The sequence below is a fragment of the Talpa europaea genome, assembly GCF_964194135.1.
Source record: "Talpa europaea genome assembly, chromosome: 2".
NCBI classification, from domain to species: Eukaryota; Metazoa; Chordata; class Mammalia; order Eulipotyphla; family Talpidae; genus Talpa; species Talpa europaea.
The window spans coordinates 77,955,753-77,974,792 of NC_140068.1; the positions used below are offsets into that span (position 1 = coordinate 77,955,753).

General features: G+C 34.6%; 1 protein-coding gene across 2 annotated transcripts in view; it reads left to right on the forward strand.

Annotated features, from left to right (window-relative positions):
* Positions 1-19,040, forward strand: part of COL21A1 (collagen type XXI alpha 1 chain) — a gene marked incomplete at both ends in the record, with an annotated part of 87,871 nt that overhangs the window by 34,480 nt on the left and 34,351 nt on the right. For both annotated transcript variants that reach the window (XM_084257451.1, XM_084257450.1), the window contains 5 exons: positions 2,287-2,340; positions 3,094-3,147; positions 3,744-3,797; positions 3,902-3,955; positions 15,921-15,974. In XM_084257451.1, coding sequence (XP_084113577.1) covers positions 2,287-2,340; positions 3,094-3,147; positions 3,744-3,797; positions 3,902-3,955; positions 15,921-15,974 — 270 coding nt within the window. The remainder of the gene's footprint in view (positions 1-2,286; positions 2,341-3,093; positions 3,148-3,743; positions 3,798-3,901; positions 3,956-15,920; positions 15,975-19,040) is intronic.

Genomic DNA, 19,040 nt, shown 5'->3' on the forward strand with positions numbered 1-19,040 from the left:
CTTGATTCTTCCTGTGCAACATAGTTTGTTAGCTTTTAGAATTGATAAGGTTAAAAAATAAACCTTTGAGTTGGCCTCGACTTGTGACTGTCCAGGATATTTTTTCCAGGCATTACACAGTGATCTTTGAGAGCTTGTTCCACACAATACTGTTCTCCATTAGGATATTTTCCCAGAATAATTTTCATTTTGTGGATTTTCTCCCAAAACTTCCATAGTAGGAGTTTCCACTTAAGATGATTAAAATTAGATGTATTTTCTTGCTGACTTTAACATTTGTTTTTCACATGTCAGAGACTAGAATAGATTTTACAGGGTTTTTCCCTTTAATTTATAAAATTAATTGAGACACTTATCCACCAAATGAACTTCAATATGTAATTCTTTTTGTAATAGGCTTTAAAGCTACTCCTGGAAACTAAGAAATACCTTACATATTTAAAAGCACTTCAATTTTAAGGAAACATATAAGCTTTCTAAGAAGAAAAGAAACTATAATCACCACTATGCCTGCAACTAAAATAGTAGGATGCACATAAATATTTAAGTATCAAAACATCTCATAGGTGACATTTAAATACAAGCCTCAAATGTTCGAAGGAAAAAAATATCTATACTTCTATATGCAGATGATCAATAAGAATAAAGATATCTTCAGAAATCTAAAGTCCCTGAAAGTTATCTCCTATGAATTCCTTAACTAAACAAGGGAATAAACACAATCAAAGAGAACAATAAATCTATATTGAAACAAAAGAATGTTCTAGGAAATGTTTATTAAAGATCATGAAGTTTTCTCTGTAAGTATATTTAGTATATAAGTGTATTTAGAAGTAGTTCTGATAATTGGAGACAGTTTGGGTTTCAATATTGCAATAAGTTTACAGGGAACTAAGTAGTCTAAATTGAAAAAAAAAGACAAATTTGAATTCTAGGAAAATAAACCTTTGAGCAGCAGGGCAATCTGTTTGTTTATATTTATAGCTCTGAATCTTAATGTTATAAATACAGAGTATTGATTTAACCAAAGTTGTAATGGAAGATTAAGAGTTTGTGCTTCTTAGCCATGGAGGTGGGATGAGTTGTTGAATGATGTGAGGTTAATTCTCTTCTTGTACTGTGGGAATTAGTAAATGATGCTGAAAACCAAGTAGTGGTAATGTAACCAAGTAATTTGGTGAATGCATAGCTAGGAAGTTTAGAATAAAAAGAGAATTGTATAAGCCTTGGATAAACTGTATCACTCTTTAAAATGTGAATAAAAATATTTATAAAAAATCAAATTTTAAAGAATTATATCAAGCATAGAAAACTAGTTCCTTAAACTTTCTCCCTACCAAACAAGCTAAGAGTATAATTACTTGTATGCACTTTGCCTAAATAGAATTTGCTTAAATAGAAGTAAGCCATGCCTGTTACTGGTCCTCTCTTTACTGTGTTTCACAATTAAGATTTTGAAGCTAAGACAACAGCACCCATCATTTTTCCATAGAATTAGGTATGAAAACTATGTCTATTATATGTCATACTGTTAAGATTTTCCTTCCTATTTCACCTTTTTTAAGCTAATGTGGGGATTTTCATCCCCATAGCACTTATTAATAGATACTTACTATGAACAATTCATAGTATTAGCAATTAAAAATTTTGTAGAAACTAGAGTGTGTTGAGATTTTATTTATTTTATTTTTATTTTTTGTTTGTTTTTGTTTTTTTAAAGATTTATTTATTTATGCACACAAGAGCTGGGGGAACAGTCCAGAGATGCGGGGGAGGGGGGTGGTGAGAGGATTCACCAGAGACAGAGTGGGGAACAGAACAGGCAGACTAACTGAAATTCACTGCTGAGGGGAGCACTGGGCGAGTCAAGAGAGGTCTGTCACGCCAGTGTGTTGAGATTTTAATTCAGGGTCTGTCTGTACTGAGCTGGATGAGATCTCTTCAGAGAGTGTTGTCATGAAATCATTTCATCAGTTAATCTTATGCCTCATTATTATAAGATAGAGTTATTTTCTAAGTAAGTGACTGCTCTCTAAGAGTGGGATCAGAATTACTGATGAAGTTCCTCTAACCCCCACATACTTTCCCTGTGTAGTCATAAGTGAAACTGATAAATGGAAATTCATCTTTCATAGAGATAGGGCTTTAACATATTGTAGATATGCATTTTAATGTTTGCAGGTTTATTTCCAATGGAATTTTAACCTGGGTGAGGTTGAAATATATGTGATGATATTGTTTTAGCTAAAATGTTTTCTCTTTAATAAATTTCAGTTTTATTTTTAGGGTGATCGTGGGCTTCCTGGTTTTCCTGGGATTCATGGAATGCCAGGATCAAAGGTTGAAGAACTCTGTTTCTTTTAAGCTATGCAATCCATATTTTACCTCTATTCGAGAATACTTGATGTTATAAACGCATTATAAATAAATGTTCATATATAAATTTAAGATTAATATATTAAAGTAAATAATTAGGCTAAGATTAACAGTTTACATGAAGTTTAAAAATATTTCTTTTAAAATTTCTAGTTATTTGTTTTATAAATGTTATAATATTTAAAAATTGATGAGTAAATTTCACAATGAAAAGCTTTTGTTAATTATAAATCCTATACTCTAGTTTTTTAATAGTGTTTATGTCCTTATATTTCTTTTTTTTAAAGATTTATTTATTTATACATACAAGAACTGGGGTATAGGCTGGGGAGGGGGGTGGTGGTTGTTAGAGGATTCACCAGAGACAGAATGGGGAACAGAACAGGCAGATTGATGGAAAGAAACTGCTGAGGGAAGCAGTGGGTGAGACAGGAGAGGTCTGCTGATCCATGTGGATTGTTCCCTGGCTGGGGATCAAATCTGTGCTGCAGACCCTGCGGATAGCTTCATAGGTTGCGTTTTAACCCCTTGTGCCACCACAAAGGCCCTGTCCTTATATTTCTTTATACAATCCAGAAAATAGGACCTTTTTGAGTAAACTTTCAATTATTTTACTTCTACTTAGTGATGTTGACTTATTAAACTTGTTTATAATTGATGGTAATTTTTTGCTAGGGAATATTTCTCTCTAACTCAATTCTGTATTTTGTCTTTTAGGGAGAAATGGGCCACAAAGGAGATAAAGGGTCACCTGGATTTTATGGCAAAAGGGGAAGTTTCAGTCATAAAATGAAGTTTCCATATTGAACTTTTAGTATTTTTGAAATAGAAATACTGAGTTTCAATTCCAGCCTACCATTATAGCAATTAGCTTTGTGTTCACCTTTCTTAGAGGATTTATTCAGAACAATGATAATGGAAAAATAACTATAACTATTGGACACATGGTATTCTGTAAGAGTACATTGCATTATTGATTGTTCTGACCTTCATAAATATTTACAGTTTCCTTGGGAGTGGTAGTTACTTAGTGGTGTGCCCATTGAGAATCAGTATTACAGGCCTTGATATTTCTTTCACATTGAAGGAAGATAATATTCTCTGTATGTTTAAAACTCTTACAGCTTTTAAATTTTGCTAATATGTAGTTTCTATGTTTAGGTATTTATAATAATTATGTATCTATTTTCACTATGTTCCCTGGCCTGGTAAAATAAGATTTTGTCAAAAGTTGCACAAACAACACACCTGTACTTCCATGAATTCTGTCCCCACATAATGAGGTTCAATTTTTCACTTTCCTATTTAGTTGGAATTTAAAACATTATTGTTGGGATTGTTTTCATAAGTGATCATTTTTAATACAGGGTGCAAAAGGTGAAAAGGGTAAAGCTGGTTTTCCTGGCATTCCTGGACATGCTGTGAGTTTGATAGAAAACTTTCTTAAGTATTTTTCTTTAAATAAAAAAGTATCTCATATCTTTCTTGAAAAAGAAAGATTAAAATACATCCATTTATATTTCAGGGAGAACCAGGAAGAGATGGAAAGGATGGATTAATGGGCAGTCCTGGTTACAAGGTATTTATCAAAAAAAAAATAAATAACACCAAAAATATTTCTTTAACTTATGAGTGAACATTGGAAAAAGTACCAATGTTAAACATTATTTTGCATGCAGCACTGGTTATGAAATTAAAGAGCAAAGAGTTGTTTGACTGTAATTTAGAAATTAAACTAAATTTCTTTTGAGTTGATTGTGAATTAGCAAAATCCCAGAAGTTCAATAAAGATTGACCTCATTTCATGATCCGTTCACATGGATTTGTTGGGCTAGTGACAGGCAGAGATTCTTAGGCCAGTGTCCTGAGATGGAGGGGGGGGGGGCGTGGAAAGAAAACTGAACCTTATCCTGACACCTTTATCAGTTGTGTAGAAGAGTATGAGAGAATTTGAGCAAGGGGAACTGGAAATAAAATGCCATTCACCAGTCCTGAAAAATCTCAAAGGCTCATGCTCTGATGATGTTGGATTAGCACTATTATATTTTTCCATAAAGAAAGGTTTTGGGTTATTTCTCAGTTATCAAATAGATGGACAGCCTATATAATAGGCTTATATTTTTTGAATATTGACTCTACCAGATTTATGACATGCACATATTTTCTCCCATTCCTTATGTCTCTTTGCATTTTGTTTTTTCCCTTTGTTGTTTGGAATTTCTTGGTGTGATATAATCCCACTTGTCTTTTGTTTTTGTTACTTGTGCTTTTGGTTCATGGATTTTTTTTTTCTATGTTTGGGAAAAAAAAAAAACATGCTGGGATTTGTGTAGGGTGCATTGAATCTGTAGAATGTGGTACTATGGGCATCCTAACAATATAAAATGTTCCAGTCTATGAACCAGGGATGTCTTTCTAGTTATATGTGTGAGTGTGTGTGTGTTCTTGCTATTTTTTTTTTCCCTTAGCAATGATTTCTAGTCTTTCAGATCTTTCACCTCCTTAGTTCAGCTTATTCCTAGGTAATTCTACATTTTTCTTGCCTCTGCAGTTGAGAATTAAATTCATTTGTTTTTATTAATTTACTATTTTTTTGCTCTAGATATGAAATAATATATATAGTTTTGATTATTGCTTCAATTTTACACTCTTGATTTTAATGTTGAGGGTCTCTGTTAACATTATATTTTAGAAATTCTGCATTTTGGTTACATTTCACTTTTTTTTTAAGAGTTGTTTAAAGGTTTGAGGATTTTTTTTTAGGTTGAAAGATTTTTTTATTTTGATTGTGTTGTCAACTTCTTGTCTTATTGCACTGTATATAACAGTATATTATTTGTAAAATTTCTAATTTTTGAGATTTATTGAATTTTTTCTTTGATTTATTATATGTTCAATTTTCAGGAAAGTTCCTTGTGCATATGAAAAAGTAAATTTATATTTTGAAAATGTGAAACTCAATATACATTCACAAGATGTGATCTATAGAATATCTTGTTTAGCTCTTTTGTATACTTAATTTTGATTTGTTTGACCAGTCTTAGGCACAGTAGTATGTTGGTATCTTATTAGTACATTTCTATATGCTATTTCTATTCTCCTTTCATCTCTTGTTTTTTTGAAAGACTTATTTATGTGTATAAAAACTGGGGTGTAGCCTGGAGATGCAGGAGATACAAGGATTCACTGGAGACTCAGTGGGGAGCAGAACAGGCATACTGACTGAAATATGCTGCTGAAGGGAGCAGTGGGAGATACAGGAGAGGTCTGCTGCGCATTTGTGGGTTAGCTCCCTGGCCTGGAATGGAACTCAGGCCCTTACATTGATAGCACTAAAACTTAACCCCTAGGCCACCAGGGAGGCCCCTTTCATGGCTTTCTATTTATCCTTTCATCTTCATCTATATCTGAAAGTGGTTTTATGTTATTTTTGCAAAAATATTCTTAGTTGTTACATCTTCATTTTGAATTGTGGCTTTAGCATTACAAAATTGTAATTTTGCATATCCTTTAATAATTTTTAGCTTGAATTCTAACTTCATTTTTATCTGAATTACATTCTTCCTTTCTGATTATTTTTATTTGCTTACTGTACCTTTGTCCATTCTTATTTATTTAGCTTTAGGTTCTGAATTACTTTTAGTTGTTTCTCATATCAATCATTTCTTTCTAAAGCAATCTAAGATTTTTTTTCTTAAAGAGATTAAATCTGGGCCTCCTCGGTGGCACAGTGGTTGAGCTCTGGGCTGCGAAGCTGCCTGCAGCCTCTGCAGCGCCTGTTAGATCCCGACTGCTTGGTGAGGGTCCCTCATGGCGCGCAGACCTCTCCTGCCACGCCCACTGCTCCCCTCAGCAGTGTGTTTCGTCAGTCTGCCTGTTCTGCTCCCCACTCTGGCTCTGGTGAATTCTCTCACCCTCCCACACTTCTGACTGTACCCAGTGCTTCTATAAATAAATAAATAACTTTAAAAAAAGAGATTAAATCTATTTTTATTCATTGACTGATAGATTTGAGCTTACCTCTATTATAATTCTTATAATTTTGTTACACGTAATAAGTGCATTGTGCTATATTTGCTATACTTGTTTCTCAGTGCAGCCTATTGCTTTTTCTTTTTAATTTCTGTGTGATTTAGGAAGAATTTTTTTTCTTCTAATGGTCTTTGTAATTCCTTCAGTTGGCCATAATAATATATTTCAGAATTCTCATAGCCCCCCCTTCGACTTATTGAGGGATCTACTATTTGGTTTGTTAACATTAATGATATTCTCTATCATCTATGTGGCAATTAATTTAATAAGTTTTATTATTTCTGTTACCCTTATTTTTTCCTATCAAATTGCTTCTACTTTGGCAGGTCAAATAGTATTTATAATCTATTTTCCTGTTCCTTTCCCCACCTTTTTTCAGATTTGCAGTTAAATATATTTAGTGTTCATCACCTGTCCTTTTGCCCATGTTCCATGGTCACTGTTAGGGTCTGGTGAAATTTCTTCTCTGGTATGTTCCTTAGGAAGGGTTTGTGAACACTGTATTCCCTGAGTGCTTTTATTTTAATATTTTCCTTCCTATATTCTTAATACTTGAACAAACCATTCGGTTAACTACAAAGCCCTTGTCTGTCTCACTGTTTTTTCCTTGTATTTCTTAGAAATGTTGCTCCACTGCTGTCAAGTATGTTGCTAATGCTAACCTAACTGGCTTTCTTTTCTAAGTGGCTTTGTCTTTTTGTATGGAAGCCCAGAGGATTTTAAAACTTTACGTTTAATGTCGCAGAATTAAAGAATCTAGTTACCAAGAAATCCTTTTGGTAAGATCCTTGGAGCTTCTTTAATTCTCAAATATTCTCTTAGATTTTAGTTTTAAACAAAAGTTTGGTTACATTGTTTTGATTTACTTCTAAAGACACCAATTACAGATACATTGAGATTTCTTTGGCTGTCATGTAACACTATTACTTTCTAATTCTTCTGTAATTATTATTGTCTATGTTGAGTTTTCACCTGTGATTTTTCAAAATTTAAGTTATAACTATCCAACTTGGTGGTTTCTAGTAACTTGATTTTAATGTCAGAGATGATTTTTATGTTCATTTTCTTTCCTGAGTTAATTTAATGCTTATTTCATATCTTCCCCTTTTTTGCATCTAAAAATGCTCATATGATGTTAATTCAGGTTACAACATTTTGTTGTAATTTTCTTCTGTTTCATGTTTATTTTCATTTAAAGGAAACTTACTGAAATATTCCTGTTTTCCTTTTAGTAGTTTTGTTTGGATGTTTGCTAATAGGCAAGAATATAAATGTTTAAGTGGTTTATTTGGCTTCTTAATTATAGAGCACCTCATTTTTTCTGTCTTGAAGTCAGAACTGTTTTTAATTGGGTGAATTATTTATTGGACACAGTTTAGCATGTCTTCTATTGGGGAGGTAGAGAAATGAGAAGTTTAATGTGCTCGTTTAATATTCCTGCAGTGCATCCAAGACTCTAGTTCCAGTAAGTTGTCAGAGCCAGATGAATAACTTCATCTCACTGAAGAGGGAAGGAATGGGATACTAAATAAAGTTGGAAGGGATTATTTTATACTGTTTGAGGGACACTTGTTTTACTGTAAAACACAAACAAAAGAATGACTGGGTACAAATGCAGGGAAGTGCAATGGTCAGGTGGCAGGATGTTTGAGTTCTGTTTTCTCTAAGGAAATGGCAGTCATCATCTGTTGAGAGAGGAAAAAGATTTGTGATCTGAGAAATTTTTATATAGCTATGTGGAAAGTGTGTCAGAGAGGACATCAAGGAAATTGAAAGCTATATTGAAATCTAGTTGAAGCTGAAAATTATAATCTATATGATACCATTTTTGTCCCTCATAGCCATTATCATAGGACAGGTTTGTTCTGAAGAGGCTTTCGGTTTGATTTGCTCAGTATTAAGATTAGAATTTAAGAGCAAGGTAAGCAAGTATAATTTTAGTTAGAGAGGAGTTGAAATACTAAAATGTGGTTTTAAAATGGGGAAAAGAAGTAAGCAAGGAGAAGACAGATTATTACAAGATACTTAATTTATTGAATACTTACTACATGCCTGGCTCATTTCCCAGCATTTTATGTGCATTTTTCACATTCATCTCATAAATCACTTTGAATTATAAGTAAAAATTTTTAGTCTTTTACAGATGAAGAAACTAAGGAACAGAGAAATTAATAATTTGTTCAAGGTCAAGTAGTATAATTTAATAACCAATGAAAATTTATTTCACCAAGTTCTTGGAAAATCATGTCAGACCCAAATAATCTTTCCTAAATATAGAATATATGATAATGAAACTATCGACTCTATTTTGACATTTATATTATAACCTTATTTGAAGAATATTCTTTTTGTGCCTAAATTATAATGTAAAATCATAGCAGTACAGAGTTATAAAAATAACTTATATTATTTGACCATAATGCAGCCAAAAACAAATAAGAGGAGTAAAGAACTTTTAAAACCCTAGCTGGTGGTAGTCGGGTAGCCAACTTTTATGAATCTCCCTTAGTTTTTTGAGCTGTGCAAGGCATTTTCACAATGGCTCTTATTTTATTTTCCTTTTAAAAAAGGGGGTTGGGGGCATCCCCTGGTGGTGCAGCAGTTGAGCGCTGGGCTGTGAAGCTGCCCGCAGCCTCTGCAGTGCTGGTTTGATCCCTGGCCACTGGCGAGGGCCCTACATGGCATGCAGACCTCTCCTGCTGTGCCTGCTGCTCCCCTCAGCAGTGTATTTCGTCACTCTGTCTGTTTTGTTCCCCTCTCTGGCTCTGGTGAGTTCTCTCGCCCTCCTGCACTTCTGACTGAACCCAGTGCTTGTATGTATAAACAAACAAATAAATAAATAAATCTCTTTTTTTTAAAGGGGGATTGGAAATGTTATATGTCATATATATCATTTAGAAGTCAGCATCAAATTAAGAGAGTTTAAAAAATTTACCCAAAAGTGCAAATTCAGTTCCGTGGCAGAGCTAGAATTCCAGGCCTCATTTGTGTGATCCCCTCTTTGCTTGAAGTCTTCCAAATGTCTTGTCTGTTTATTTGATCAACTACAAGTTTCCCCAGTCTTCCTACTCCAGTATATTATCTGGCACACTAAAGATTTGTTTATATACTAAGAATAAACCATGTGGTACGAGCAAAGTCAAAATAAAGTGTTTAATAACAAAGTAAGAATTTTCCTCAAAATTAAATTATATTTTAATAGATTTTTCCTTGTTCCTCTTCTGAGACTGTGTTTAGAGGCATTCAGAATGCTCTAGCCTTTGACATACCATCATAGGCTATCTTACAGCCTCTGACCAAACTAGACTGTCTCAACCCCCTGGAAATAGAATTGTTTGTCTTTATACAACGAAGGTTGAGAAAGCACCAAAATCTGCATGTGGTGTATATATATATATATATATATATATATATATACACACACTTAGGCCTACTTCAAGGAGTTTGTATTATGAGACCTAAAGTTATTTTTTTTTAAAGATTTGTTTATTTATGCATGCAAGAACTGGAGTGCAGGCCAGAGGTGAGTGTGTGGGGGTGAAAGGATTCACCAGAGACAGAGTGGGGAACAGAACAGGTGGGTTGACTGAAAATTACTGCTGAGAGGAGCAGTGGGCAAGCCAGGAGAAGTCTGCTGTGTCATGTGGGTCACCTCGCTGGTCAGGAATGGAACTACTGCTGCAGTGGCTGCGGATAGCTTCATAATGTTGCATCTTAACCCCTTGCGCACCAGGGAAGCCCTATGAGACCTAAAGTTCTTCTGAGGTGCTCTAATATGAAAAAACAAAACAAAACAAAACATGTCTGCCAGACCTGTGGTGGCTCCCGCTGTGCTAAATGTGTCAGGGACAGGATCAAGTGGGTTTTTCTTTCTGAGAAACAGGAAAATTATTGTGAAAGTGTTGAAAACACAAACATAGAGTTAGAAAGTTAAATGAAAAGTGAAGCTTTTCTAAGTAATAAAAATAAAATTAAAATATTTTTTGCTGGTCACATACTTTACCTGATTTTTATAGTTGCTATGGCCACAAACTAAATTACTTTCCATCCTTTTATTTTTTGCAGGTAATTGTGAAAAATTACAGCATCAAAGGATGCTGTGCAAGTTTTACTGTCTGTATTGGTTATACTTTTTTTTGTTGAAATAACTGATCTATTGTGGAAAAACCACCTAGGTTATTTGGCTTTAGAAACTGGATTAAGGAATAATGTTTAGCATGGCAGAGTCTCAATTATTTTATGTCAAAAAAGAAATTAATAATAGAATACCAAAATGATAAATTAAAGGGAGAGACATGCTACATGCCTTTTTGCTACCAGCCAAACAAATTGACATGTAGCGGGTGCTCTTGGGTCATGAAAGAAATCAAGTGGTCAGGTAAAGTTCTGGTTATAGTACTGAGTCTCATAGGTTAGTTGTGTACTGCATTTGATAATTTTATGGATGATGACCAAGTGCAAATCATCCTTTCCTCTTACACTGAAACATCATTAAGAGAATGAAGAGAACATTCCTGGGTGAAGATTACAGACCATCATCTTTTATAACTATCCTACATAATCTCCCACAGCAAATGTTTTTCCCATTTCCTTTTTCCTTTCAGAATCTCACATTTAAAAACAGGTAATCTATTCCACTTTCTTTGGTTAGCTTCACTGTTTTTAATCTATCTATTCATGGTGATAAAGACCTCAGTTAAGATAAGGTTTCCTGCCATTAAAGAATATGTATGCCAAGAAGACACCTTTGTAAACAAGATACCTGCTGAACAACTTGGACATCAAAAAATTCATTGAGAAGTGCAATGCTATATATGCCATTGTACTTCACACTGAGAGTGATGGAAATAGCAGACAAGGAGATAGAAGTATCTTGAGACTTGGATTAGATCAGTGGTTCTCAAAGTGTGGTCCTCAGACCAGCCCAGTCAGCATGTCTTGAGAACTGGTTAGAAATGCAGGTTCTTGGGATTCACCCTACATCTGCTGAGTCAGGAAACATGGGGTCTGTTCCACAATCTGCAGCTTAACAAATTTTCCAGGTTATTCTGAGGCTGTAAAATTTTGACAAAATGCTATAGTTTATAAAGATAAGTAGTGTTTTATTCTGCATCATTATATGTCCTACCAAGAAATGGAAAAATAAGGATTAAAGTATATCTTCAAATAATTATGGGACTTCATTATTGTAAATCTTGTTAATGGTTGCTTTTTTATTTTATACATTTTTTACATCATTTTTCATTTTTGCACAATGTATGCATTTTCATCTTGGTTATAATCCCCATACAATTCCCACCCCCTTGTTTTGATCCTACTCCCTCTCCACCCCCCATTTATAGTTGCTTGTTAATTTTGATTTTTACTTATTATAAGGGATCATGCTCAGTGAAATAAGCAAGAAAGAAAAAGAAAAATACTGGATAGTCTCACTCATCGCAGGAATTTAGAAAATCTAAATAAAGGACCAGGAAAAAACCTAATTATAAATGGTTACTTTTAAAAAAAAAAATCTTTCACTGACTACAATACAGTTTGATTTGATCAGTGGTCAGAGAAGTAAAAGGTATGATTTTTATCAAAGACATGCCATCCTAAATTTTTTGTTACTATAACAGCTGTCCTCCCCCCTTTATTTTGTGTACAGAAGAACAAAAGTACACATTTACTTAACTCACCGTGGCAGTAGCTGGAGGCCGGGGTAATTAGGTGTCCTGTTAGTGACTTACTACTAATTGTGCCTTGCTTTACAAATCCTCAGAATCAGCTGGAGATCTAAAACATTGCTGAGTTCTAGAATTTCTGCTTTAGTAAGTCTGTAGTAGGTCCTGAAATTTTGCATTTTGAAGTTCCCAGGTGAAGTGAAGCTGATTGGCTGGTGCAAGGCCTATATTTGAGAACCACTGGCTTAGATCCTTACTCATGACTATTGACATGACTGTTGAATTCAGATATTGTTATTGTATTTCCCTGATGTACTAGGACCTGACATATTGCTTCTGCTAGTTGTTCAGGTTTTGTTCATTGTAATTTTTGTGACTCTAACATATACCTTTGTTTCTCTATGATATTTTTAAAAACTTTTTCTAAAACCATTGAGTCATCAGGTCTCCCCTCTCCTCAATGTGGTTAATTTACAGGAAAACATTGTTCTCAGCTCCCTTTAACCTCAAATGTCATCTAGTATTTGTAAATAAAATTGGGACAGATGAAATTTTGGCTTTAGTTGGTGCTTACGCAATGTAAGTATTCATAAAAATGGGAGAATCAGTGTTTACATGTGATATGGTTAGATTTTTTTTCTAAGTGTTGGTTATGTTAGCTAAGTTTTCTTCTTTCTTCTCCCTGTGGTTCATTCTCTACAGTTTTAGGAAATTCTTTAGTATATGAAACTATGGAAAACAGTGTTAGCTGATGCTTTTGTGCATATATTCTGCATCACTTTATCCCTTAAACCTCTCTTAATTCAGGTATTTCCAAGAAAAATATTTGTTTTACTTCTGTCTTGTTCTCATGTAGGATGAAATGCTCTCTCTGATATGAATCCAGTGTAATATAATTGTTTGCAGATAATTTTACTTGTTATGCTGCAGTGCTTTGCTGAGCAGAAAGTATTTCATGGCTCTTAATGACTGCTAGGTCTCAGAAAATTTAAGTGTTGGAGGATATGTGTTTGTGTTGTTCAAGAGACTGAACTCCAATGCCCTTTATTTTGTGCAAGCAGTTTAATAACTCACTTGATCTATGAATACTGCACATGAAAATTAAATTCAGTTAATATTTGTTTAGTGAGTATAGTACTATGCAATTTTGTATATATACCAGCAATTTATTCATTTGGGAAAAAGCATTCTAAAAGATAGACACATTAATAAGATAGACACATTATTAAGATAGACACATTAATAAGATCAAATTTGGGTATAATAATTTAAAGATGAATAACTGAAACCATAATTTTGACAGTTATCTTAAAACTATTTTAGATAATGATTTTAAATAAATTTACTAAATTAAAGTGTCATATTATTTCATTTCATAACCTATAAATAACTCAAATTTTATTTTTATTTATGTTTAATAACTTTTTAAAAAAAGATTTATTTATACAAGAACTGGGGTACAGGCCAGATGTGCGGGAGGGTGAGAGGATTCACCAGAGACAGAGCAGGGAACAGAACAGGCAGACTGATGAAATATACTACTGAGGGGAGCAGCGGGCCAGACAGAAGAGGTCTGCTGCGCCATGTAGGATCCTTGCTGGCCGGCCAGGCTGTGGACAGCTTCACAGCGCGGCACTCAACCGCCTGTGCCACCAGGGGAGGCCCTAACTCAATTTTTAATAATTTAATGATTCAATGTCTTAGGCACCAAACTAGATTTAAAAATTTCATTGATTTTTTTAATTTAAATTTTTTTAGTGAGGTACTCTTATTTTACATCCTTGTAAATTTTTCACAGAGTTGTTTAAAATCAAAAGTATACTTTCATTAAAATTACTCCGTGAATAAAAATTTATTTATTCATGCATACAAGAACCGAGGTACAGGCCAGATGTGCGGGAGGACGAGAGGATTCACCAGAGACAGAGCAGGGAACAGAACAGGCAGACTGACTGAAATACACTGCTGAGGGGAGCAGCGGGTGAGACAGGAGAGGTCTGCTGCGCCATATGGCTATCTCCCCAGCTGGCTGGGCTCCATCCCGTGCTGCAGAGGCTGCTGACAGCTTCACAGTGCTGTGCTCAACCACCTGCGCCACCAGGGAGGCCCAAAATTATTCCACTCTTAATGAAAGTGTTCTTTTGATTTTTACAGTACCTCTTGAAAGGCAAGATAAATTAGGTTCAATCATTTTTAAAATAAAAGATTAATTTTTCACTGACCTTCATTTATTACTTAAATATCATGATCTTTCAAAAGAATAAACAAAAAATCCCTTTACACAGTGAATGTTATGTAAATGTAGACATGTACACCTACTTCAAAATTAAGCAAAATAGAGCCTCCCCCGTGACACAGCGGGTTGAGCCCTGCACTGTGAAGCTGTCTGCAGCCTCTGCAGCACAGGTTCAATCTCTGGCCAGCCAGGGAGATCCCCATATGATGTGGCAGACCTCTCCTGTTGTGCCTGCTGCTCCCTTCAGCAGTGTCTTCAGTCCATCTGCCTGTTCTGCTCCCCACTTTGTCTCTGGTGAATTCTCTTACCCTCCCATGCCTCTGGCCTGTACCCCAGTGCTTGTATAAATAAATAAATCTTCAAAAAAATTAAACAAAATAAACTTTTAGGCACAAGATAAAAAAATTATTGAAGCATGAGACAGTGAACTAAGACAAAAATAAAACACACACACACACATTTAATAATGTTTCATTGTTCTTGTTTTCCAACCTACTGGTTAAAACCGAGTTTCAGAAATCCTATCTGCCTTGCCAAATGGAAATAATTCACTGGACTGTACGTAATATATGTCCATATTAATATTACTCTTTCAAAATAATGTAATAAATATATAATACTCACTTTGTCTCATACACTCTCTCTCATACATACCCATACTTAACAAGTCTATCAAACAACAATAACAAAAAAGAAAATGAAAAAATGAAAAGACTTGGGCCTCCCCTGGTGGCACAGGTGCTTGAGCGCTGTGCTGTGAAGCTGTCCTCAGCCTCTGCAGCACCAGTTTGATGCCGGCTGGTGAGGGTTCTGCATAGCGCAGCAGACCTCTCCTGTCTGGCCCGCTGCTCCCCTCAGCAGTGTATTTTGTCAGTCTGCCTGTTCTGTTCCCTGCTCTGTCTCTGGTGAATCTTCTTACCCTCCCACACATCTGGCCTGTACCCCAGTTCTTCTATAAATAAATAAATAAAATAAATATTTAAAAAGGTCTTTAAAAAATGAAAAGGCTGATAGAAATCTTGGTCATACTTATTTTGAACAAAGAATAATGAAAGTTCTATTCTCATAAGAATGAATATATAATACCAGAGTTATTTTTTTTACTTAGACAGTTTATTTATTTTCTTAAATTTAAATTTTATTTTTATATTCCCCATACAATTGCAACCCCCTTATTTTGACCCCAATCTCTCCTTTCTCCGCCCCCCCCACCCCCCATAGAGTGTCTCTGGTTCATAGTTGTTTGTTGATTTTGATTTTTACTTTCTTATAGTTATTCTTTTTCCTGGTCTCTTATTTAAGTTTTCTAGATTCCTGCTATGAGTGAGACCATCCGGTATTTTTCTTTTTCTTTCTGGCTTATTTCACTGAGCATGATCCAGAGTTATTTTTTGACTCAATTTTCTGCTGATATGTATAAATTTGGTATTTGTATAGTCACTTTATGAATTTCAAAATATGTTATTTGATATCAGGAAAAGTCAGGATCTCTAATCTCAAAGTAATTTTTTTCTGTATCTAATGTGTTTTAATGTATAATGTTATAATGTTTACATTTATGTTAGTAAGCGTACCTGAAAATTGAATTCTCTATTACTTTTTATCATTAAAAGGGAGAACCAGGCCCTCCAGGTGCTCCAGGGCAGGATGGATCACGTGGAGATCCTGTAAGTACCTACTTGATTTTGTTCTAGGGGGTCTTTTTCTGTCATGGAATCCTTTGACTGTTTAAATCCTCCCCTAGATACCAGTCTTCTTCAGTGACTTCTGCATTGTGATATTGTGGAAAGTCCTTGTTTTCACAAGCTGTAAAATATTGAACTGTTTAATATTCTTTTAGGAACCAAAAAGAGTTTTGCTAGTAGGAAATTTAGGTGCAGTGTGAGTAACAGCCATGAGCATTTATGCCCACATTACAGAGTGGTCAACATGCACACGATTGTCTGTTGCTGAACCTTCAGTCTAATGCTCTTTTGCCACTTACTCATTGTTTATAGTATATTCTTTGGGAATTGTGTGATAAATAATTCAGGATAAATAAACTTATGATTGAGAAGTATTGAACCTGAATCCCAGATTCCTGTGGATTTTTAGCAGGTGTGTCAGGCGACTCAATTTCATTTGACCTTTGGAAATATAGTTCATTCTCCTCCTTTCATTCATTGCTAACATTGACCACTTGAATGCCCGAAGACCTCATTTTTTCTGTCAAAGTACCTATCTTCAAGGAATTTGCAATTTGCTTTACAGGGAGGTGGTAAAGAAATTAAATCAAATTTCTAAGATATAGCTAAGATATTTATCATAGTGTTCAGTTGAATGTTCAGAATCTAAATATTGAATGCAAGAGAGAGGTTATCACTGAGGCTTCATAAATGGTAGTGGATGGATTGAAAAACTCATAGAATTACTCAATCAAATAGTCACTGAATTTTCATTTTTTGTGTGTTCTGATATCCTGGGCCAAGTTCTGTACAAAACTATTGCCTTCAAAAAACTTACTATCCAATTTTCAAGATGGCAAGATATGGTGTGAAGTTTGAAAGCACCCTCTGCTACATTCTGGTGGTCTGACCTTGCATAAATCACTTCCCCTTTCTGATGTGAACATATGAAATGTGTACATGCTTACTGTGTTTTCTTCATGTTATTCTGAGACATGCCTGAGGAAACATATGGCAGAATCTGTGAAAATATTATACAAATGCATGGGGCTATACTAAGTGCTGCAGTAGTTTAGGAAAGCAACCTTGTAACTTGAAATGGTTGACAAATTTTTGTCTAGGATTTGGCGATATATTTGGTTATGAAGCGATGATGAGATGAAAGGTAGACCAGAGAGAGAACTGAGAGGCTAAAGGTATGCCCATGAAATAATGAAATGATCCTTAATGAGATCCTGAGGCTGCAGTGAGAAGGTGGTTAGTATATTATGGATATTCTTGGCGATGACTCTGAGAAGTAATTTTTTTCACCCAATTAAAGATTTGGGTGAAAACAAGAACAACATGATGTAAACTGTTTTAAGACAGTTACAAGCTACTGGTACAAGCAGAATGGATTGAAAGGAGAAGGGAATGGATTCAGACACTAAATAGCTGACTGTTTTGTCAGACCTTGCATGGAATAATAAGGCCTCAACTTGGTTGTTAACTGGAATAAAGAGAATAAAATAGAAATAGCGTAAGTTCAATATATCTGACCCACAATTAACACTACTAAGGAAGAATTCTAGGACTCGCTAACTAAATATGAAACTAGGTATGTTTATTTGTTTATGTTCTGGTTTCTGAACTTATATATATATATAATGTATCTGTGCATGTGTGAAGATGGATGGGGCTGGAGAGGGGAAGACAGGTGAGTAAGAAAAGTGAAAGGGAGAGAAGAAAACAAGGGAATAAGAGACAATGGAATCGAGAACTGGGTTTTAATTTGAGTCAGTAATATTCTAACTTATGGTGAATCAGCTATTTGAAATCTGTGACTCATTTTCTCATAGAAATTTTATTACAAAGGGAAGAGTGATGAGCTTATAAACTATACTGCAACATGAGCAGCTTATATTTACTTTGAAAATAATATTATTAAGATCCTATTAATAAAAACAAAAAGATAAAATAACAAGTAGGAAATGAGGAATGCTTGTAATGATGTTTTCTGTTATTTTGATGGTCAGTGAAAATTTGGTTGTTAAAAATATCCTGTAAAGATTGACCTTTACTATTTATGGAAAAGTTGTGAAAGGAAAGAAATGAAAGTTTATGTGTTTGGCCATACAAAGAAATGAAGACTCTTCTGTTGTGTGTAGATGCTAATTTTATCTATTTTTTCCATGCAACTATTTGATTATATATATATATATTTATTTTGGGGGAATTTGCTTTTTTAATTTTTTATTGAGGCAACATTGGTTTACAACACTTTATATTTAGAGGTACAAGATCATGCCCTTCAAATGTATATTACTACACCATATCTATAATCCACCATAGTCCACTGTTGCTCTCTCCGCATTCTACTCTTCTCAGCTTCAATTCTAGTCAGATTTCTGGGGTTTATCATGGGTTTGGTTTTCTCTGCCCCTTTGTTTAGTTTCTTCATATTCCACACATAAGTGAAATCAGCCAGTATTTATTTCCTTCTGACTTACTGTGCTTAGCATAATCCCCTCCAGTTCCATCCATGTCATCACAAATGGCAAGAGTTTATCTTTTTTTTTATTACTATCATTCCATTACACACACACACACACCCCCACCTCTTCCTAATTCACTCATCTGTTGTTGGGTATTTAGGTTGTTTCCATAACTTGGCTATTGTACATAGTGCTTCAGTAAACACAAGAGTGCATACATCCCTTCAAATTAGTATTTGTGCTTTCTTTGTATAGATACCCAAAGTGGAATTGCTGGAAAATATGGTAGATCTATTTTAATATTTTGAGAACTCTCCATACTGTTTTCCAAGGGGGTTCCACCAGTCTACATTACCAACAAAGGTTTATATGTCCCTTTTCCTCAACATCCTACCCAATACTCCAATACTTGTTTTCTTTTCTTTCTTTTCTTTTCCTTCCTTCCTTCCTTCCTTCCTTCCTTCCTTCCTTCCTTCCTTCCTTCCTTCCTTCCTTCCTTCCTTCCTTCCTTCCTTCCTTCCTTCCTTCCTTCCTTCCTTCCTTCCTTCCTTCCTTCCTTTCTCCTTCCTTCCTTTCTCTCTCTCTCTCTCTCTTT